Raw genomic sequence first — 23111 nt, forward strand, 5'->3', positions numbered from 1 at the left:
GGGATTTGATATTTCGCCTTTCTGTGGCTACAATCAAAGTAGTTTACATATTATGTACAGAAACTTATTTTGTGACTGGGGCAATGTAGGGTTAAGTGACTTGCCCAGAGTCACAGGGCTTTGTGGTGGGAATTGTTCCCTAGGTTCTCAAGCCACCACACTAACCTTTAGGCTACTTCTGGAAGGCTTGATGGAGGCTTCTATCGACTTAAGAGGTACTAAACAGGAGAATAGATGCACAGAAGAAGTGCAGGGACCTGTCCAGGAAAAGAGAAATGGAGAGCTTGGGTGACCTCATGAAACGAGGGAGACCAAGCGACACTAGAACTGTGAGCAACTTTGAAACCTTTTGTCATCCCTTTATATTTATGGACCCGATGTCTTATTGTTTCACTGCCTGCTTGTCCAATATGCAGGTATTTATATGTAACTTCCTACCAGTCTCCCTTAGTGTGGGTCACTGGGGCTATCCAGAGGATGTTCACAACTACCAGGCCCTTTTTCTTTTGTTTTGGGTACATGAGGAGCAGATGGCGGTGGAGACTCTGAGAACTTTGCTATAGACACCGAAAACCATTGATTAGAGGACCAGCTGTACGCTTAACCACACCAGCCATCAAAAATTCAATCCTAGGTGCTGTCCATTTGCTTAAGTATTTAAAACTGAGATACATTTTTAAAAAATAGAAATAAATCCAGGAGAAATAACAATATTTATGTATTTATTTATTGGGATTTATTAACCGCCTTTGTGAACAGGATGAATCTTATCTTCATTCACCTTATACTTAGATCTAGTATACAGTCTCTAAGCTGTTTGAAGAGTCCCCATTAAGAAATTCAAATATACCCTTATTTTTGTCAAGATAACAATGTACTTTGTTATTGGAATAGAAGTCAATCAAAAATCCAACTATAACAATTGTCTAATTAGAGGGTTATGCTCAGAGTCATGGAGGAAAAAGGCAGTGTGATGATGCATGGTATGAGTCTTGTCTTCCCTATTAAGAAAAAGGTTGGATTCAGAAGTATGGCCAAAGTGGAGGGAAAGAGGAACAGGAGGAGAGACTGACACCCTTATGAAAGACGTTGTCTTTTTGAACTCACTATTTGGCTTCCTGATGAAATATTGAAACGTGTGGCATGTCGAGGCCAAAGAACATTGCTCAACAGATAAGTTTCAGTTTAGATATTTTGATGCTTTGCACAATAGTATTTCAGTAAATTTTGAGGGTAAAGCAATGATTGGGTGGTGAGGATTTTTGGGGAACAAGTTCCCCTTTTTCCTCCATGTCTCTGAGACAATTGTTATAGTTGAATTGTTGATTGACTTCTATTCCAATAACAAAGTGCTTTTGAAAAACGTGTTTATGTAATGCATTCAGTGTGATCTTTTCAAGTTTGTTTTGTTTTTTTAAATTCTTTCCTCCATATTTTGTTTTTTTGACTCAGATAACAATGTAGGCAGCTTTCTTTATTAAAATGTTTGTTGGTGGGTGAGGGCCAGGACTCTGGGAGGCTATTGGTATACAAGCCACACTTCCTACAATCTATTGGCATTTAATAACTTAGTCCAGGCCAGGACTGTGTTTTTCACCAAAGGTTTTACTTAAAAGAAAGTCTGTAGCAAAAAAAAAAAGAACAAAATCGTCACAGCGACAATATTTAGAGGCAGAAAACAAAAATTAGGCATTGTTACGCTTACAGTCTCTGGTATGTTGCTTCAGGGTTCTCTATTCTGTAGGTTCTCTATTCTTACTCCTAAGTTGTTTACTTCTGTTATATCTGGGCTAATATTTTCCCAGAGGGCTTGCTGATTGGATCCAAGTGACTTCTTTTGCTCACACCCCCCCCCCCCCTTCTATACTCCTTTATCCTCCTATGCAGAATATGGCAGTGGGCTGGCTCCCTGATCCAGCTCATACATAAGACTAGTGTAGCAGCCTCAGCAGCGCTCTTGCTACATCCCATTCCTTTTTTCACCAGATGCAACAGCTGAGTGATGCAATGGCCAGGGAAGCCAAAGACAAGAGATTCAAAGTAGCTGAGGTTTTTATACCAGCCACAGTTTCTCTCCAAATGGGTTCTCCTCTCACTGTTACTTCACTGCTTGGGAGAACCTCCTTCTTCCAGAAGCTATGGGAGCATTTACAAGTCAAATTCCAGTATTTGAGTAGAGCCTGTACAGGTCTTTGCAAATCCTCAATGAAGCAGAACCCTAGCTATCTCAACACAAATATCAGATGGGAATAGAATTAAGCTAGCAACTGGTCTGCCTCGCAGGCAACAAGCACAGTAATAACTAGCATTCATAGCATAAACGTGGCTTTTCACCTAGCTGGATTTGTCTTGGAAGGGTGGCTGTTCACGTATGGCCAAGCTGTGCAACTGACAGCTTGGTATGGTGGACAGGATTAACTGAGCAGACTGGTTGGGTTGGTTGATTGGTCTATTTGTTATCATCTGTTTTGTTCCTAAAAGGTCAATAAATCAAATAACCACTGGGTTGCCATGGTTCTGCCATGTTCTGAATATAGACCTCCTATTTCCTTACTGGGGGAAGAATTTGCTGGAGAATGTGATTATCTAATAACGGTAAGGTTGGAGGTGTTGGGGAGAAGGGGGTATGAAAGTGTAAAAAATCACTAGGAAGCTGACCTGATCTGGGGAGTGTTGGGGCTGGAAACGTTCCTTCAGCATGTTTGGCATTGGGGATGTCAGGGGTCAGGTGAATCCCACTTTATATTCTGAATGTGTAAAACAGGAAGCATGGGATGCGTTCACCACTAATGGTAAAATTTGTTTCTCTGCACAGAAGAGAGCTCCAGATCAGGGCATCATAGCCCCCTAACACCGTGTCCAGTTCTCCTGTGTAGGGAAGGCAACGGGTGCCAGTAATGTCACTGGAGGGTTTCCAGCAGAATCCCCTGGAGAGAACACATAACAGAAAGGTATTTCTGCTTTATTTTTACCGTGTGTGCTTTCTATGCACTTCTTTCTGCTTCTCCATTACATTTGGCTTGTAGTTGGACCAGGACTATGTTCAAATATCCACATTTCCTCAAGTTAGTGGCCTTCCATGATATTTGCTTATTAATATATCAAAGTAAAAAGAAAACAGTTTTGCACTTGAAGTGAGGGTAGTGTTGGTGCTAGCAGTATGCCTCGTGCAATTTCTTCCATATCCTTTTTCATTTCTTTTTCTCCTCGATGCTTTCATCACTGTATCTCCTTGTCCTTCCTGTCTCATTTCTTTTTCTCCTCGATGCTTTCATCACTGTATCTCCTTGTCCTTCCTGTCTTCATTTAACATGGCTTCTTCCATATCTTCCTCCTCTTCCATCTCTCTCCATTTCTCTGTTTGTTGGGCCCCTGCTAATGAAAGATAACAGAATGCCTTGGCCATAAAGTAGTGCTCTCCTTTTCCTTGAGGAGCAGAACAATCTACAGTATTGCCTTTGATCCAAAAGGCTGCTGAAATGGGATATTTTACATCGGTCCCTTTTTAGGTTTTATCAGGATGGTGCAAATCAAGCCTATCAGCAAAGTCACTTCTGTGGAAGCTTCAGGCACATATACTTTGAGGACAGGATGAACTCTGTTGAGCCCCCATCATAATACAGATACATCTCAGATTCTCATAAAATAGCTTTCATGTGGTTCTGACTGCAGAGGAAAATTGACAAGAGGAGGAAGCAGCAAATAAGTGCTCTTTCCTGACTGGATTGGAGAACAGTGAACAAAGATTGAGAATAACAGACCGACCTCTGTAGACTACAGTGGTTCCCCCGCTTCTCCTCCACCCTTTTCTACTCCTAGCTCTTCTTTCTGCCAATAACTAACTGACCAGGACAAAAATCTCCCTTGGGAGCCATTAAAGTAGCACATCTGAGAAAGCTCCTCCTAAACCAGGGGTAGGCAATTTCAGTCCTCAAGAGCCAGAGCCAGGTCAGGTTTTCAGGATATCCACAATGAATATGCATGAGAGAGATTTGCATCTCAAGAAGGCAGTGCATGCAAATCCATCTCATACATATTCACTGTGGATATCCTGAAAACCCGACCTGGCTCTGGCTCTCGAGGACCGGAATTGCCTACCCCTGCCCTAAACATTTGGGCTCTAAACACATGCTTAGTTTGCCTATGCCTTAGTCCTGCCCTGCTCCTATGCTTTGAGGTCTGGAGGTAGCAGCTGTCTGTACATGTTATAGGAGAACTATTATTCCTTCAATGTTGTTCTGTTCTTTTTCCTAATTCAGCACATTTTGTTTAAACAAATGCTCACTTGTTGCCTTCTTCTTTTTTCTGTTGCCTTAAACCAGAAGTGTCGATGGAAGATGAAACTCTCTGTGCATGAGCTGAATTTCCTGAAATCGCTGAACCTCCAGGAGCTCGTATTGGAGATGTTTAGGATCTTGGGAGCTCCCATAGAGTTGGAATTGGATGGAGACCTGCTTGGAACTGCACCGTCCCCAGAAGATGCTGTAGAAGCAGAACAGCTCATTCGTGGCTTAATTCGGCAGAGGATATTCCCGATCCCCATCAAAAACTTTGGGTTGTGTGAGTGGCAGGTCATGAAGCACTGGCTGAAAAGCAAACTCAAAGAGCTGAGGTGGAGAGTGCATGTCGATATCTTCCAGAATGGGGACACTGGATCCTTTCAGGTGGTCCTGGTAGGGTTTAAGGACTGCTTTTCCATTGTGGAAAATGACCTTGTGAGCCTTTTGTACAGTCATGAATATACCACCGAGTGTGTCTCCGTAGGTTCCTCTGAGCTTTTGCAGTTCCAGGAACTGCAAAGCACCCTCAATCTCTCGTGCATGCAGGTGGAGCTAGAGGCTAAGTTTGATCTGAGAGAGCCTGCTATCCTATTCCATGGGCTAAGGAAAGATATAGAAAAGGCCAAAGATATTGTAGCTGAGCTGATCATCAAGGATAAAGAAAAGCTCCAGCAAGGTTCTAGGATGCCTCCACAAAATTCTCACTTTCACTGGACAGGGAACTCTACAATTTTACTCCACAGTGGCAACAGTGAAGATTCAGTGCCCAATGTGGATGCAATGATCTGCACACTACAGCACAACTCCATATCTGATGTAAATAGACATGGGTCCTCCAGTATACTGGGAGAGATTACAGGACAAGATCGAATCTTAAGGCAGGGGATCGCAGTCTATTCTCAGACCATCATATCTCACACAGGGAAGTTACAAAAGGTGATCCACCTAGTGACTGTGCCTGAGAATACTGAGGGGCACCTGTTTGGGGCTCTCCAGGGTTGGGAGCAGTGTCTGACTGAGGCCATATGTCTTGGTCTAGATTATACAGAAAAACAAGGTTTTGCCTCACTGGCTATTCTTTGCTTACAATCTGAAAGGAATGTTCTTGCTTCTTCAGCCTATGCAAGAAGTGTCGCAAAGGCATTGGAGATGTTCAGTCAAGTCTTCCCCTTCCCAGGCTTGAAGCAAGTTCTGTTTGTTAGTAACCAGGAAGCTGCTCTCTCTAAGTTCTCCTCCAGGTGCCAGAGGAAGTGGAGAAGCTTGAACTGCAGTCAAACTGCCTTGTACCCTAGGAGCCACGAAGGCGATAATATACAGATTGACATAGACTCTGGGTATGTTGCTCAAGAGAAGGTAGGCTCTGAATATATATAACTGTTTTAAAAGTCATATTTTATGATTGTTTCGTAAGTTTCCTTACTTTTTTTTCATTTGACACATTTAGGGGACCTTTTACTAAAAATAAGTGTGCCATCTTCATATTTAGCATGCACTAAGGTTTAATAAAAGGGCTGTTTACTGTACAGAGAACATATGAATAGCCTTACAGGGTCAGACCATTGGTCCATCTAGCCCAATATCCTGTCTTCATGGTGGCTAATCCAGTTCACAAGTACCTGGCAAAATCTCAGATACCAGCAACATTCCATGCTACCAATCCAGGGCAAGCATAATAATAATAATAATAATAATATTTTATTTTGTATACCGCCATACCCAGGGAGTTCAAGGCGGTTCACAACAGATAGATGAATTACATACAGTGCGATTAGAAAAAAAAGAAGAACATAACAAGGCAATCATAGGGTCAAACTCGTTTACATTAACAATTTAGGTGAGGGTAGGGCTAAATACGGGGTACATACAGTGTGTGCTGTAGTAGGATACAATTGAGTTTAAGAGAGGGGGGAACAAAGCATATTAGATGGAAAAAAGGGGGGGGAGCAACAAACTTAGAAGGGGGCGGGCGGGAAAGTAAGGAGGAGGAGAGGGGGGAGGGGGGGTGAGATGGGGGAATGGGGGCATTAAAGGGATAGGTCTGTTGCAAAGAAGGGTTTTAATCTGTTTTCTAAGGTGGAGAGGGGGAAACGTTACGGTGGAAGAGGGGAGCGTTAGGGATTTGGTCCGTTAAAAAGTAGAGTTTTGAGCTTTTTTCTGAAGGGGAGGTATGAAGAGCTGTCAAGTATGATTTGGGCGAGCCATGAGTTTAGTTTGGCCGCTTGAAAAGAGAAGGTTCGTTCAAGGAATCTTTTAAGGTGACACGATTTCAGTGAGGGAAAAGCGAACAAAGTTGTTCTGCGGGAGCTCTTCTTATTATAGTTCAGGTTGAAGTGGGGGTAAAGATAGGCTGGTGACATACCAGATACGGTTTTGTAGCAGATGCAAGAGAACTTAAATAGAACTCTGGATTCGAATGGCAGCCAGTGCAACTTGTGGTAGAAAGGGGATATGTGTTCCCATTTCTTCAGGCCAAAGATAAGGCGGATGGCGGTATTTTGGACCAGTCTCAGCTTCCTAGTGATTTTCTTGAAGGTGCCTAGATAAATGATGTTACAGTAGTCCAGGACACTAAGAATGGAAGATTGGACCAGCAGACGAAAGGAGGTGTCATCAAAGTATTTTTTAATGGTGCGGAGTTTCCAGAGCACCGAGATGCTTTTCTTAAATACTAGGTCAGTGTGTTTCTCCAGTGTGAGATGCTTGTCTAAAGTGACACCTAGTATTTTTAATGATTGCTCAATAGAGTAGTCAAGTCCATTGATGTGTATCGTAGTTTCCTTAATTTTGTCGTTTGGGGATACTAAGAAGAGTTTAGTTTTTTCTGGGTTTAGCTTTAGTCTAAACGCTGACATCCAAAGTTTGATCTGATTTAGGGTGAAAGATAGCGAGTTTAGAAACTCTGAGGTAAAGTAAGAGAGCGGAATGATTATTGTGATGTCGTCTGCGTAGATGAAAAATTTGAGCTTTAAGCTTTGTAGGAGATTTCCTAGGGAGACAAGGTAGATGTTAAATAGGGTAGGGGACAGGGGGGAGCCTTGTGGGACTCCACAAGGGTTGTCCCAGCTGTAGGAGGTAGTATCGTCCTTGAACACCTTGTAGGTTCTTGTTGTCAGGAATCCATGGAACCAATTGAGAACATGACCTGAGATTCCAATAGAAGTCAGACAGTCTAGTAGAGTGGAGTGGTCAACCAAGTCAAATGCGCTACTTAGATCGAGTTGCAATATTAGAGCACAAGAGCCTTGGCTGAATAGTTGATGAAGGTAATCGAGCAGGGAAGCTAAAATTGTTTCAGTACTGTGACCTGACCGGAAGCCGGATTGGTTGTCGTGCAAGATATTGTGTTTTTCTAAGTATGTGGTGAGTTTGGTGTTTACTATCCCTTCTGCTATTTTGGTAACCAGGGGGATGTTGGCGATAGTTCTAAAGTTGGAAGCCGTGTTAGAAGGCTCTTAAGTATTTTTCTTAATTGGTGTAATCATAATGTGCCCTTGTTCTACTGGGAACTTCCCCGAGGATAGTAGAGAGTTGATCCAAGTCAGCATTTTGGCCTTAAAATTGACAGGGGCCGATTTCATGATATTAGGGGGTGTCACAACCCGGGCTCCTGTAAGGCGCAGCGAGCACCTGGGAATGTGACCAAAGCTGAAACCCGACGTGTCCCTTTCCACTAAGGGATCCTTCAGGTCTTTAGAACAGGCACATTCTAAACTTATCAGCATGCAAAGTATAAAGGCATCTTAGTCAGAAATGGCAAAGCAAAAATAAACTTTATTTCAACCACTGGTTGAATAAATCAAAAAAATATAGGCAACAGCCTTGTAGTTCAAGATGGACTGATATTGCATGAAATACAAAGGTTCACAATAATATAATTAGGCAGTTGAATCTGGGTCAGCACTGCCTTGTGTACAGTCCCCTGCTTCTGGACTTTAATCAGTCAAGAAATACAGTTCTCTTCACCAGAGCAGTAATAATCAGATAAGTAATGCTTTTATCCAACAGTCCAGAACACATAAGAATCACAGCATTATTCAGAGTTCAAAATCAAGCAAACGTTTCCCTCTAAACGTTGCTGTAGCAATCAGGCACAGCTGTGCAGGACCATCGAGATTTCCCAGCTGAATCATCATACAGGAAATACATTCAAAATGGTTTGTCAGAAAACACACACATTCCTGCTTTACAGAAAACCTCAAAAATGTGGCTTCCCAGGAGAGCTTCACTGGCTTCAAACGGGTAAGAGACAAGCTTGCAGCATAAAGAAATTAAATCCCAATCTTAGGCTTACTGGGTCTCCATGGGTGTTGGCAGAGTGTCAGCTCCTACACAGCTTCCCTGCCCCTCCATGGCTTCTCCTTCTGGCTGTACTCCAGTGTCCCAGACAGGAGGTAACTCATCTGCCTCAGCATGGGACAGTCTGTGAGAGACTGCCTCCTCTCAGCTTCCCATTCTCCCGTCTCTCCTCTCTCCCCCTCATGTGTCCCCTGTGCCTAGTTATATCCTGTGGATAACCACTCCCCCTCTGAGAAGGTGGGGGGGAAGGGTTTTCCACACACCGGCTTGCTTCCTGCTATTACAGGCAGGTTTCTCCCTAGCCCTGATTTTAACAGGCTGTTCAAACTGAATAAGCTTTCTGACAGTGACAGGTCTGCATGGAGTGTAGGATTTTTCTCTTAATCTTATCCTGCCCTGTCTCTTCTACCTACATGTCAGAATCAGAGCAGAAGTCAGCTTCATCAATCAATTGGCAGGTCACCTGATCAGCCCTCCTGCATCTAGGAGCACTGTGAATACTCCTGATCACTGGGGCAAAACCCGGTACGGATTCGGGTTTGTTTTGGCCAAAACCCGAAACGGACCTGGGTTTGTCACAGGGGACAGGTGTCCAGTCTGCAGTAGGAGTTGGCATACTTATTGTAGTGTTTACTAAAAGTTTGCCAGTCTATGGGTAAGAATGTGTTCCAGAACAGGTCAGCTCTGGAATTGCCTGAGTCTGGTAGAATGGGGTAACACCAGTGGGGCTTGGTTGGGTCGGTAAGAGAGGATCTTAGTTTTTGTATTTTGGAGATGAAGAAATCCGCCAAGCTGTTTGCTGTTAGAGTGGTCTCTTCGGGTGTGTTGATAAATGTTTCTATATTGTATAGATCATTTACCAGCTTAAAAAGGTTGCTGCTGTTGGTTGAAATGTCGCCGATTTTGAGGGCATAGAAGTTTTTGCGTTTTTCTTTGGTTCAATTTTTGTAGGTTTTTACTTTTAATCTCCAGGCGGTTCTGTGCTCTTGCATTCCTGATTTTCGCCAAAGTCTTTCTGATTTTCTTAGGTCTCTCTTAAGCATTAGCAGTTCTGTGTCAAACCAGCCCTCTAGGTTTTTAAGTCTCTTTCTGCGGGTTTTGATGGGAGCCATTTTATTTAGGATATTGGTGCTATCAGTAATCCAGGAGTTCATGAATTGATCGGTTTGTTTGTTTTGTTCTGATATGATCTCATAGTGAGACCAGAATTCTACAGGATTTATATTACCTCTGCTGGTATGGAATTTTTTATTTCTTGTTTTTGGGATATTATTTGTTGGATTCGTAGTTTTTAGTTGGCAGTCAAGTTCAAAATTGCAGAGACTGTGATCCGACCATAGTGAGTCGGTCCAGTGTTCTTGTTTCCAGATAATTTTGGGGTTGGGTAGCTCTCGAGAGGAGAAAGAAACAAAATCTAACTGACGGCCTTTTTGATGGGTTTTAACTGGGGAGGGGGGGGGGGTTTGAGGTACCCTAGTGAAGAGATGAGTGACCAGAGTTCTTTGGTTTCAGGTTGGTCTATTTTTTCAAGGTGGATATTAATATCTCCACATAGTAGGTTGTAAGGGCTAGATAGAGAGTTAGTTAGTAAGAATTCGAAGAAGTCGTCCTTGGCAAGGTTCCATTTTTTTGGTGGAACATAAAACAAAGTTGTTGTTAACGCAGCCGTTAGGGATTTGGATGAAAGTGAGACTGAAAGAATTTCGAGGTTGGGAGTGGATTTTGAGTTTAGAATAGAGCAGTGTAGGTTGTCTTTAAAAATTATGGCTAGGCCTCCCCCCCCTACCCCAGGTCCTAGCGATAAAATTTTTAAGCCTGGGGGAAGGCAGTCTTGGATAATAATATCGTTGTCGGATAATAGCCATGTTTCTGTAAATAGGGCGAAGTCAGGGTTGGTTTCTTTCAGCCAGTCCTTAATTAGTATGGACTTGTTCCTCATGGATCTTATATTTAAGTAAGAGCCATGTAGGTTTTGGTAGTTGGCCGGATCGACAGCGGACTATGGACTTTTCCTTCAGAAACTTGTCCAAATCTATGTTAACCGCTCTTACCACATCCTCTGGCAATGCATTCCAGAACTTAACTGTTCTCTTATTGAAAATATATTTCCTCCTATTGGTTTTAAAATTATCTCCCTGTAATTTCATCGAGTGTCCCCTAGTCTTTGTAATTTTTGATGGAGTAAAAAATCGATCCACTTGTATCTGTTCTACACTACTCAGGATTCTGTACAGTTCAATTATATCTCCCCTTGGCTGTCTCTAACTCTTGAGTCTTTCCTCATATGAGAGGAATTCCATCCCCTTTATCATCTTGGTTGCTCTTTTTTGAACTTTTTCTAGTTTCACTAAACAGTCATGTGAAAAAATAAGGACACCCCATGAAATATTCAGTTCTTTCTTAAATGTTCACATATCAATGTCAAATCTTTTTTTTTTTTTTTAATTTATCTCTGGAAAAGAAAGTGATGTAATTGCAGGTAAATAACAAAAATTTTCCTTGATTTACTCATGAAACAAAAGATATCCACAAAAATGTGTATTCTAACTTGTAAATTTTGTCCACTCCTAGCCGACTGTTGGCTTTCCCTCCCATTTTAGTTTAAAAGCTGCTTTATCTCCTTATTAATTTTCCACTTTAAATTTTTATTGAATTTTCCAAGAACATAAATCAATGTGCAGTTGATCTCTCTGCAAACAACAAAGCAGAGCTATGCATCAACAACCCCCAAAATAGACACCTTTACAGAATTCTTAACTATAAACAATCTGCAAAATCCCTGCCAATTCTCCCCCCCTACTTCCCCAACAACATCCACTGAATGATCCAGGGGTGTTCAGGTTTTCCTTCAGAACACCCACATGAAACTCGGCCCAAACTCCCTCTCCCCTCACCTTTATTACAGCTTATGTAAGATCACTGAGTTTGGCATAAATCAAAGTCCAAGCTTTTTGGTGTGTCTCATAAATATCTTTTCTCTGGTCAGCCCCACATTCCAATTGCACTAACTGTTGAAGTTGCACTTTCCAGTCCTCTTCAATGGGAGCCACTCTTTTTTTCTGCGGTGAGATGCTATTAAACACTTCGCAGTTGACAGGACAAGCCAGAGTAATTGAGTTTGCCAATAAAATGTTTTCATATTTTGAAGCCCCAGCAGGCAGTCCCATGTGTCCAGAGGAACTTGTGCATTAAGCCATCGTTTCAAATAGGAGGTTACTCTCTGCCAAAACATTTGAAACACTCTTTATGACCACCAAATAATCAGAAAGGTTCCTACATGACTGCCACATCTCCAGCACTTGTCAGACAGGAGGGGCAAACAGCATGTAACCTTTCTGGGGTGTAGTACCACCATGATAACATTTTCTTTTATCAAAATACAGGAAGATGCCTTTCGTACTTCCTGACATATCTGGTCCTAGTCCTTCTCAGTAAGCCTCAAGCCCAAATCTGTCTCTCATTTTATCATATATGAACATCTAAATTTCTCCAAACCTCTCAAGTAGGTGTGCAGAGCTGATAAAGATCTGGGAATCCTTCCCAATAACAGCCATAAGTTTCCCCAATGTTCAGTCAGTATCGGGGGAAGCTCCCAGCCAGCCCTGTGTCTAAATGGGCTGCATATAGGTCAAGAAGTCCCCTGGGGAAGACAGTATCTGTCCTGTAAATACGCAAAAGACACCATCTCCGTGCCCTAGAAAAAGTCCCTAAAGATTTAAGCCCAATCTTTCCTACCTTTCAGTATCCCCTCTTTCATCCCCCACTGCAAACCTTGGTTTCCCAATGCAGAGCTGCCAATGTGGAATACACTCTGTTCTCCATCCCATCTATTATGTATTACTAGCCACAGATGAACTAGGTTTCTTTTACAAAGGGGTTTAAGATCTCTCTGGATCTGTTCCCTTATCCAGGCGAGGCCCAAAACTAATCCCTCAAGAGGCTGATTCCCCCCCTAAAATACTGTTCTAACCGTACTCCTTGGTTGTGAACAGATGCAGTTCAATCCAGTAGGAACTGAAACAGCGCTGCTACTACTACTACTATTAATTATCTCTATAGTGCTACCAGATGCACACAGCGCTACACAGAGTCACAAAGAAAACGGTCCCTGCTCAAAAGAGCTTACAATCTAAATCGGCAAGGCAGACAAACAAGATATCATGGATACAGTTAAGGGGAACGGTTAATCGGCGGGCTGGTTTGGAGGGCAGAGGAGTAGAGTTAAGGATTGAAAGCTATATCAAAAAGGTGGGTTTTCAGTCTGCTTTTAAACAAGGGAAGGGGCTTGACAGACAAACTCAGGTAATTTATTCCAGGCTTAGGGGGCAGCTAGATAAAAGGAACGAAGTTTGGAGTTGGCAGTGGAGGAGAAGGGTAACGTTAAGAATGACTTAACTGAGGAATGGAGTTCTCTTGGAGGTGTATAAGGAGATAGAAGTGAGGAGAGAAATTGAGGGGCAGCAGAATGAACACACTTGTAGGTCAGAAATAAGATCTTGAACTGTATGCGATGGCAGATAGAGAGCTGACAGCCGCCGCGGCTGACATCCGCCTCGGGGGGAAGAGAAAGAGAGATTCGCGCGCATGCGCACTCCTACCTGCGGTGCCCTACAGCTCACAGAAAACGGGAGCACGCAGGTGGGAGTGCGCATGCGCGGCTTAGGGTCCCCTCTGGGAGACAGGCATACATGTGCAGTCGATGCCAGGAACTGGAGAGCCTGAAGAAGGAGGTCGGGAGACTGCAGGTTAGAGTCCAGGAGCTGGAGGGACTCTGCACCATAGAGGGACAGTGCTGGTCAATTGAAGACACCACCAGAGAAAACCACATCACAGAACAAGTTAGAGAGCTGGAGAAATTCATCGAGGAGGCCTGCAGGATGGTGGAAGCACAGGACCACCAGCACATCAGAAGAGAACCAAACGCCATAGGAGGAGGACCTTGCGGAGAATCTGGACAGGCAGATGAGACGGAGACCCAAAAGAGCCAAGAGGAAGGACTAGCAGACTGCGCTACTGACACAGACCTGAGACCAGAGAGACAGCTGAGGAAGGGGAAATCTGCTATTGTAGTGGGAGATTCAATCCTGAGAGAAGTGGACAGTCATATAGCCGGAGGGAGAGAGGACCGACTGGTGACATGTCTCCCAGGGGCAAGAACGAAGGACGTCATCGACAGAATTGAGAGAATCCTGGAGGGAGCTGAAACGGAGGAGACAGCTGTAGTAATCCACATAGGAACCAACGACGTCAGCAGGAGGAACTACAACAGGACTACACTAACTGACCAGTTCAGGATCCTGGGGAGGAAACTGAAGACGAGGACACGAAGGATTGCTTTCTCGGAGATCCTGCCAGTACCGAGAGCAGACGCAAGGAGGCAGAGTGAGCTGCAAGCAATCAACGGTTGGCTGAGGAGATGGTGTGAAGAGGAAGGTTTCCACTTTATTCGGAACTGGACTACTTTCTTGGGGAAGAACAAGCTCTATAGGAGAGACGGACTGCATCTGAGCACGGCTGGGATGAGGATGCTGGCACGCAACGTCCAGAGCGGCATAGACTTGGCTTTAAACTGAGAAAAAGGGGAAAGCCGATAGTCGATCTGACCTCGACACATCGGACAAAGGTATCAACTAAAGATATTGAGCAAGGACACTGTAAACAAGGGCTCGGGACTGAGTGGGAATTATTGGAAAAAGGACCTAAGGACGCTATGCAGGGGCTCGGGACTGAGTGGAAATTATTGGAAAAAGGACCTAAGAGCGCTATGCAGGGGCCCAGGGAGCAGAGGAAACTTGTGGGCAGTAACAACAGAGAGCAACCGGAACCAGAGGGACAACTAAAAACGGGGAATCAGGCTGAGGACGAAACAGGCACACTACAGGAGGAGGATGACCAAGGCGAGGCTCTAGGTCCAGCAGCCCATGAGGGGGATGGCATAAGAACCAGACCACGAGCAAAACCAGCAGGGAAGGCAACCAACCGGGACTTACTTTGTCTATATACCAATGCTGAGGGCCAAAATGGGAGAGCTGGAAGTCATAGCCAGCAAAAAGGACTTAGACATAATTGGAGTCACAGAAACGTGGTGGACTGATGACAACAAATGGGATGTGGCCATACCAGGGTACAAACTCTACAGGAGGGACAGGACACACAAAAAGGGTGGAGGAATAGCGCTATACATAAAGGAATCCATACCTTCAACCAGGATTGAAACAACAGTAGGGGCTGATGGCTTAGAATCACTATGGGTCAAGCTACCGGGAGGATCTGGAGCAGACACAAAATTAGGTCTGTACTATCGACCACCTGGGCAATCGGAAGAGATCGACCAGGACCTGGAAGCTGAACTGAGGCAGGTAAGCAAAAGCGGAAGGGTGATGGTGATGGGGGATTTCAACTACCCTGGGATAGACTGGAGTATCGGGCACTCAAACTGCACAAGGGAGGCCAAATTCCTGGAAGCCACAAGGGACTGTTTCTTGGAACAACTGGTCATGGAACCAACACGGGGAGATGCCACTCTTGACCTAATCTTCAACGGACTAGGGGGACCCGCAAAGGAGGTGGCAGTACTAGGACCACTGGGGAACAGCGATCACAATACGATCCAGTGCAGGTTAGAAATTGTATCATCGAAGGTGAAAAGGACCGCAACAACAACACTCAACTTCAAAAAAGGGAATTATGATGCCATGAGGAAAATGGTGGGAAAGAAACTCAACAACGCAAGGAAGACGGAGTCCGTAGAAAAAGCCTGGACCCTACTCAAGGGCGTGGTACACGAAGCACAGAACCTGTGCGTCCCCAAATTCAGGAAAGGGTGCAAAAAAAACAGAACGAAAAACCCAGTGTGGATAACAAATGCAGTGAGGAAGGCGATAAGTGACAAGAAAGCATCGTTCAGCAAATGGAAAAAGGATCAATCAAAGAACAACCTAAAGGAGCATAAAAAACACCAGAAAGAGTGCCACCGAGTGGTTAGGAAAGCAAAAAGAGAATATGAAGAGAAATTAGCGGGGGAAGCAACAAACTTCAAATCGTTCTTCAGATACATTAAGGGGAAGCAACCAGCAAGGGAGGAAGTGGGACCCTTGGACGATGGAGACAGAAAGGGGGTGGTAAAAGAGGAAAAAGAGATGGCTGACAAGTTAAATGAGTTCTTCACGTCAGTCTTCACGAGAGAGGACACATCCAACATTCCGGAGCCAGAAGAGATCGTAAATGGTGATCAGGAAGATAAGCTGGCCCAACTAGAGGTAAGCCAAGAGGATGTCCTCAGGCAGATAGACAGGCTAAAGAGCGACAAATCACCAGGTCCAGACGGCTTTCACCCAAGGGTACTCAAGGAACTGAGGAACGAAATAGCAGAGCCACTTCGACAAATATGCAACCTATCCTTAAAAACTGGAGAGATCCCAGAGGACTGGAAAATAGCAAATGTCACGCCAATCTTCAAGAAGGGTTCGAGGGGCGACCCGGGAAACTACAGGCCGGTGAGCTTGACCTCGGTCCCGGGAAAGATGATGGAAGCGCTGATCAAGGACAGCATCTGTGAACACATCGAAGCCAATGGACAGCTTAAATCAAGGCAGCATGGTTTCTGCAAGAGTAGGTCATGCCTCACTAACCTATTACACTTCTTTGAAGGGGTGAACAAACAGGTGGATAAAGGGGAATCCATAGATATCATTTACCTTGACTTCCAAAAGGCCTTCGACAAGGTACCACACGAAAGACTGCTTAAGAAACTATGGAACCACGGGGTACAAGGGGAGGTCCACCGATGGATCAAAAACTGGCTGGCAGGCAGAAAACAGAGGGTTGGAGTGAAGGGTCACTATTCAGATTGGAAATGGGTCACGAGCGGGGTGCCGCAGGGGTCGGTGTTGGGACCGCTCCTTTTCAATATATTTATAAATGACCTGGAGGCGGGAACAAAATGCGAGGTCATTAAATTTGCAGACGACACCAAACTATACAGCAGGGTTGAAACAACGGAAGACTGTGAAAATCTCCAAAAGGATCTGACGACACTGGAAGAGTGGGCCAATAAGTGGCAAATGAGTTTTAACATAGGGAAGTGTAAGGTCATGCATGTAGGAAAAAAGAACCCGATGTTCAGCTACAAAATGGGGGGATCACTGCTGGGGGTAAGTAACCTTGAAAGAGACCTGGGAGTAATGGTGGATACAACACTGAAGGCATCGGCACAATGCGCCACAGCCTCAAGGAAAGCAAACAAAATGCTTGGAATCATTAAGAAGGGCATCACGGCCAGGACAAAGGAAGTCATCCTGCCACTTTATCGCGCAATGGTGCGCCCACATCTGGTTGTGTCCAGTATTGGTCGCCACACCTCAAGAAAGACATGGCAGTACTCGAGGGAGTCCAGAGAAGAGCAACTAAACTGATAAAGGGTATGGAAAACCTCTCATATACTGACAGGCTAAAAAAGCTGGGGCTATTCTCCCTTGAGAAGCGGAGACTTAGAGGAGACATGATAGAAACCTTCAAGATCCTGAAGGACATAGAAAAAGTGGACAGGGACAGATTCTTCAGATTATGGGGAAGCACAAGTACAAGGTGGCACTCAGAGAAATTGAAAGGGGACAGGTTTAGAACAAACGCTAGGAAGTACTTTTTCACCCAGAGGGTGGTGGATATGTGGAACGCACTTCCAGAAGCTGTGATAGGCTAGAACAAGTTACATGGCTTCAAAGAAGGTTTGGATAGGTTCCTAGAGAACAAGGGAATTGAGGGGTACAGATAAGAATTAAGGATAGGGATAGGAGTAGAGATAGATTAGAAAAATAGTCTAGGACCACTGCTCAGGCAATGGGCCTGATGGGCCACCGCGGGAGCGGACCGCTGGGCGCGATGGACCTCTGGTCTGACTCAGCGGAGGCAACTTCTTATGTTCTTATGTATGTAAATGATGTAAACCATTTAGTTTTAAACGGTATAGAAATTTTTAAAATAAATAAATAAATATTATTTTATTGATGTAGAAACTGGTGCCATTTCCCCATGAAGATAAATCTGGAAATGCCTGAATAAAACGGGGAAATTTTGGATTTACCTGTTAAATTTCTTTTCCTAGACTCTTACCAGAAGAATCTGTAGGTCCCCTGCCAGCTGATAGCGCTAGACAAAGCTCAGATCTGACTTCACTCCCCTTATAGAGCTGCCTTCAGCTCCTCAGTATCCTATATCAAAGCTAAGAATATTGAAAGCAATTCTCATGTTTTGGGCTTTGAGTTTACTTCTAAAGCCAAACCTGGTGCATAGACACTAACCCATGAATGAGAATGCCATACACCTTCATAGTGGGCTACCACATACTCTCTTAGCTTTCTGAATATGTCATACTGAGAACCTTTGCATACCATAGCTTCCATGAGTGGGTTCTGGATTGGTCTGGCATGACTCAAGGAAAGGAAATTAGCAGGTAAGTCCAAATTTCCATTTCACATCCATGCCATATCAATCCAAATGAGTGGAATGGACCCAAGCTCTACTTAAAATGGGTGGGAGGAAGCCATGATAGTTATTGGATCTCCTTCATACCCATGCTGAGGCATTTAGAGGAGGGGGTACAATAAAGGCAAGGGCATTATCCTACCAGTATCCTCTGGAAGTTAGACTAACTCTGCCTACAAGGACGCCTACACTTTGATTGTGTAGGCTAGCAAGTCCTCTGAGACTTGACAGCTTTTGTTGGTGTGATCCAAGATGATTATATGCTCCACACTTTGACAGATGTTTACTCTTTGCCAAATGTCTTAGAAGACCACTGTGTATTATTAGGACACACTAATAGAAAAAGAAAGCTGCATCTCAAAATTTAGAAGAACCTGGGCACTTACAAAACATCTCAAATGTTACCAACAACTGACTTTTTTTTTTAATTTTTTTAAATAATTGAAAACAGAAAGCCCGATTCTCTCAGAACAATACACCGTCCTTAGGAGGAGGAGAATGTTGGGCACAGAGAAATGCTTTCCTTTAAAATTACCCAAGGAGACTAACCTCTACCTCAAGATCAAAGAGATGCTACCTTGTGAGGCTTGATAGGGAGGCCTGAGCCCTCAGGACTAAACCCAGGTTTCAAATAGCAGTCTTGCATGCTCATCTCTCTGGAAGAGAGTATTTCATCTGCAAGAGTAGCGAGAGAGCGCTTCTGTGCCTCTTTCTCAGAGCCAGCCTCTGCCTTCTATGAGAGTTATAAGTTAATTTTCATACCAATCTTTTGTGGAGGAAGAAGGCTGAAGAAATAGATCCCTCAAGAGGACCTGTGCCCTCCAATAATGAACTCGCAGGGCCTACGAACTCCAACATAAGTCTCCTATGCAGGCCTCTTTGGCACCAACAAACATTGACACTAAGAAGTATCCTTGCTATGTTGCCCTATTCTCCCAACAGAAAATCAAACTTCAAAGTGTGCTAACAAAATAAGTTACATTTAATATAACTAAAATATTTTATATTGTGTACTCATAAATCATTGGAACAACTACAAAGTTGTAAATGAACCTAATGGTCTCTCAATGCATGTATTAATTACTGTACACCTCAAACTGTGGCATAGGCCAGCACCCAAGTGCCATTCATATAAGTGAATCAAATAAGTTCACTTTTTTGATATTTGATTATCTTGTATAATATATGGCCCTGACATGTTTTGAAATAGCTGATTCAGGAGGCCAATATACAATTATTGACTTAAGATGAAAAACAGACCCAAGTCAATAATTTTTTTTTATTGGCCTCCTGAATCAGCTATTGCAAAACGTGTTAGGGCCATATATTATACAAGATAAGTTCACTTTTTTGATATTTTGATTATTTGATTCACTCGCATGAATGGCACTTGGTTGCTAGAATATACCACAGTTTGAGGTATACAGTAATTAAAGCATACATCGAGAGACCATTAGGTCTGTGGTTGTTCCAATGATTTATAAGTACACAATACAAAATATTTTAGTTATATTTAATTTGTTGTGTTAACACACACTTTGATTTTCTATGGGATTTTGAACAGTAACACTTTGAGCATTTTCCCTCAGATTTGTTTTGGACATTGTAATTCCCCCTTTCTTTTCTGGTCTATTCTTCCAACAGCCAAGAATGCACAAGAGAATAGAAGGGGTCTTCCAGGAAGGAATCATCTGAGTGGGGAAAAAGGTAAAGTACCCCTCCTGATTTCCCCCTTCAGAAAACAGATCAGTCACTTGCCAGGAACTAGCACACAAGACTGGATGTTTAGTCTTGGTTCTACTAGGATATCCAGCCCTCTGGCTTCTGGTTTTCTTTGCCTGAAGAATTTGCTTGTCTTGGAGTTTCACTGAACTGATATGACTTCCACTCATGGAAATGCTCTGTGTGACCCTTTGTAGAGCCACAGCTGCTCCTTTCAGCTCTTACATTTCAGAATCTCAAACATGGTTTAGTCTGAAAATTCATCTGACTGATAATGGTGCCAGTCATGTGTGCTGCTGCTAAGTTCTGTAAAGGAATTCCATTCCAGTCTGACACACTTACCAGGACACATGAGGGCCACTACTTCCCTCAGTTTTGTTCCTATGAGCAAATAGTAATATTCTGCTAGCAACCACCTGGACTAACTTTTCCCATGCTAGATGCAAGGATTGCTAATGCCTTAGATGGCTGGCTCTTGTACTCAGCTTAGACTTGGACTTCCTGGTACTCCATCATGACTGTTGTCACCATTTCAGCTGTGCTAGGCTACCCTTCCCCTCACAGCCTATCATGTTCACTGCTTTAGTGGAAAATAATCATGAAGGGGACTCCCAAACCATTCCTTGCCAGATATAACTATGAAATCCACCTGGTCAGGCCTCTTCCATCCGTGCTAGACAAAAAGTAGCCTTGTGCCACTGGTCTCATAAAAGTCACCCTGAATGGAGTCTGAACTGGGAGACATGTATGGATCTGATCCCAAGGTACAAGATACAACTCCACTGTCTTGGAGCCTAGGACCTACAGAGAGGACCATTCTGAGGGAGTATGTGGTAACAGGAGATCTTGGCATTAGACTTGAGCCCCTGACCACATTGTTCTTAGGACATGAGAAGGGCTTCCCTATGCTCCAGAAACTAGGAAGAACAAAATGTGTTTTTTGTAATTATCAGCACAGGGTTCTACACCTACCGAACCCTGGCTACTGTTGAACTCTTCTGTTCTGACTTGGTATTAAATAGCCAAACATTTAGGGCCATGTTTAGCCCAAGGGGAGAGAGTCTGAGTGAGGGATCCAGGATACTGAATCTGGGAATATGTAGTAGCAATCCTTGGAGAGAATGTTCCTATGTATCCATGCAAGGAGCTAGATGAGAAGAGGTCTGCCATTGTGCATGGGGGCCTCAAGAACAAATAGACTCAGAGCCCTCTTTTGAGCCCAAAACTGTATGGCTCATCACCAGTCTAATTGTCCCTGAAACCTACAGTGCGGATGAAGAAAGTTCCTTGAGTAGTGATCATCCACCCAGTTAGAAGACTCCACCTGGTTCCATGAAGGAGCACAGAACACAGCAGCTTTCTTCCAGCACTTGGGAACAAAACTCTGGCTCCTCCCATGAGTAACAGAGAAAGACAGTAAGCACTGCAGCCTTAATCCCAAAAAGGTTCAGGGGTTGGGATGGGGTGGCAGGGGAAGGAACCTGACACCACTGGGTTCAGCACCCTTGGCTCTATGGATCAGTTTCCACCAATCCTAGCCCTCTAATCTCTTCCTAAGGGGAGGAGGAAAATCATCTCTAAAGAACTATTTCCTGCTGCATCCCCCAGATTTAGTCTGTGCTCCACCAGGAATCTGAACCTACAGCCTTCCCTGGAGCAGCTTACTTAGCCTGCATATTTTTGCTGGAGCTAGAGAAATACTGAGAAGCTGAAGACAGCTCTATAAGGGGAGTGAAGTCCACTCTGAGCTATTTTGCTCTAGCTTCAACTAGCTTCACTCATAAGGATTGGTCAGGCATAAACAATAAAGAAGTTTGTCTTCAAATTTTTTTTAATTTTGTAAAATTAGTCCATGTCTCCTTGACCATATTAAGTATCTCAAGACTGAAAGAATGTATGCAAAAGATATATTAAACTTTAAAATTAATTTATGCTGTTCTTATTTTTCTTTTACTGTGTATGTTCATATTGTACACGGGCTATAAATGTGAAAAATAAATAAATACTGAGGCATGCACTACCTGGATATGCGCTGATAGCATTAACGCTCAGCCATTTAAAAAATTTAAGTGCCTCCTCATTCCAGAACTTCCTTTTAGTTGAAAGAAATTTTTCATCTGTTCATTTATGCCATAGAGATATTTAAATATCTATTGTTTCTCTTCTTTTCCACCTTTATTCCAAACTATGCATACTGAAATCTTTAAGTCATTCCCTTTATATCTTATGATGAAGACTATTGACCATTTTAGTAGCTACCTTTATAAAATGGCTCCATTCTATGTATATTTCATTTTGAACGTGTGAACTCCAGATTTGTACACAGTGCTCTAAATGGGGTGTCACCAGAAACTTATACAGAGCATAAGAATAGCCATACTGGGTCAGTCTAATGGTCCATCTAGTCCAGTATCCTGTTTCCACAGTGGCCAATCCAGGTTACAAGTACCTGGAAAAATCCCAAATAGCAGCAACATTCCATGCTACCGATACCAGGGCATACAGTTGCTTCCCCCCCCCCCCCCCATTCTGTCTCAATAGTATACTATGGACTTTTCCCCCAAGAACATGCATAAACCTTTTTTAAATACAGCTACACTAACCACTGTTACCACATCCTGTAGAAATGAGTTCCAGAGCTTAACTATTTTTTGAGTGAAAAACTATTTCCTCCTATTTGTTTTAAAGGTATTTCCATGTAACTTCATGGAGTGTCCCCATGTCTTCGTAATTTTTAAAAAAGCAAAAAATCAATTCACTTTTACCCTCACTATACCACTCAGGATTTTGTAGACCTCAATAATATCCCCTCTCAGCCATCTGTTTTCCAAGCTGAAGAGCCCTAACGTCTGTAGCCTTTCCTCATATGAGAGGAGTTCCATCTCCTTTGTCATTTTAGAATAAATCATTTTGATTTCTCTTCTTTGAACCTTTTCTAATTCCATCATAACTTTTTTGAGATAGGGTGACCAGAACTGAATGCAATTCTCAAAGTGAGGTCACACCATGGAGCAATAGAGAGGCATTATAATTTTCTCATATTTATCATCCCTTTCCTAATAATTCTTAGCATTCGGTTTGCTTTTATGGCTACCACCACACAGTGGGCTCACTGTGGTCTGGGTTATGGTTGCTAGACCAGAGGACAGTCTAATGATGTCTCTTAGCCTTTGCAGCTCAGGAGTGAACTTATCCTGAACCGGACCTGAGTTTTTGGGGGGAGCCAAACCTTAATATTAGGCAGTGAGTAACCCATTACTTTCTGCCTTTCCCAGCATCTGTCACTTGTTTTCCCTGAGCTCTTTCTACCCCCTTCTCCAACTGATCTTT

General features: G+C 43.4%; 1 protein-coding gene across 7 annotated transcripts in view; it reads left to right on the forward strand.

The window, feature by feature from the left end:
* The window catches only part of LOC117364853 (mucin-12-like), a 132076-nt gene that overhangs the window by 50652 nt on the left and 58313 nt on the right, over positions 1 to 23111 (forward strand). For 6 of the 7 annotated variants that reach the window (XM_033954552.1, XM_033954555.1, XM_033954556.1 and 3 more), the window contains 2 exons: positions 2816 to 2951; positions 4323 to 5633. In XM_033954552.1, the coding sequence (XP_033810443.1) occupies positions 2898 to 2951; positions 4323 to 5633 (1365 nt within the window). In that variant the 5' untranslated portion in view covers positions 2816 to 2897. Of the gene's footprint in view, positions 1 to 2815; positions 2952 to 4322; positions 5634 to 23111 lie in introns of those variants that run through there. The other variant, XM_033954558.1, reaches the window with a different exon arrangement.

This window comes from Geotrypetes seraphini, chromosome 8 (genome assembly GCF_902459505.1).
Source record: "Geotrypetes seraphini chromosome 8, aGeoSer1.1, whole genome shotgun sequence".
In the NCBI taxonomy this organism is placed as follows: Eukaryota; Metazoa; Chordata; class Amphibia; order Gymnophiona; family Dermophiidae; genus Geotrypetes; species Geotrypetes seraphini.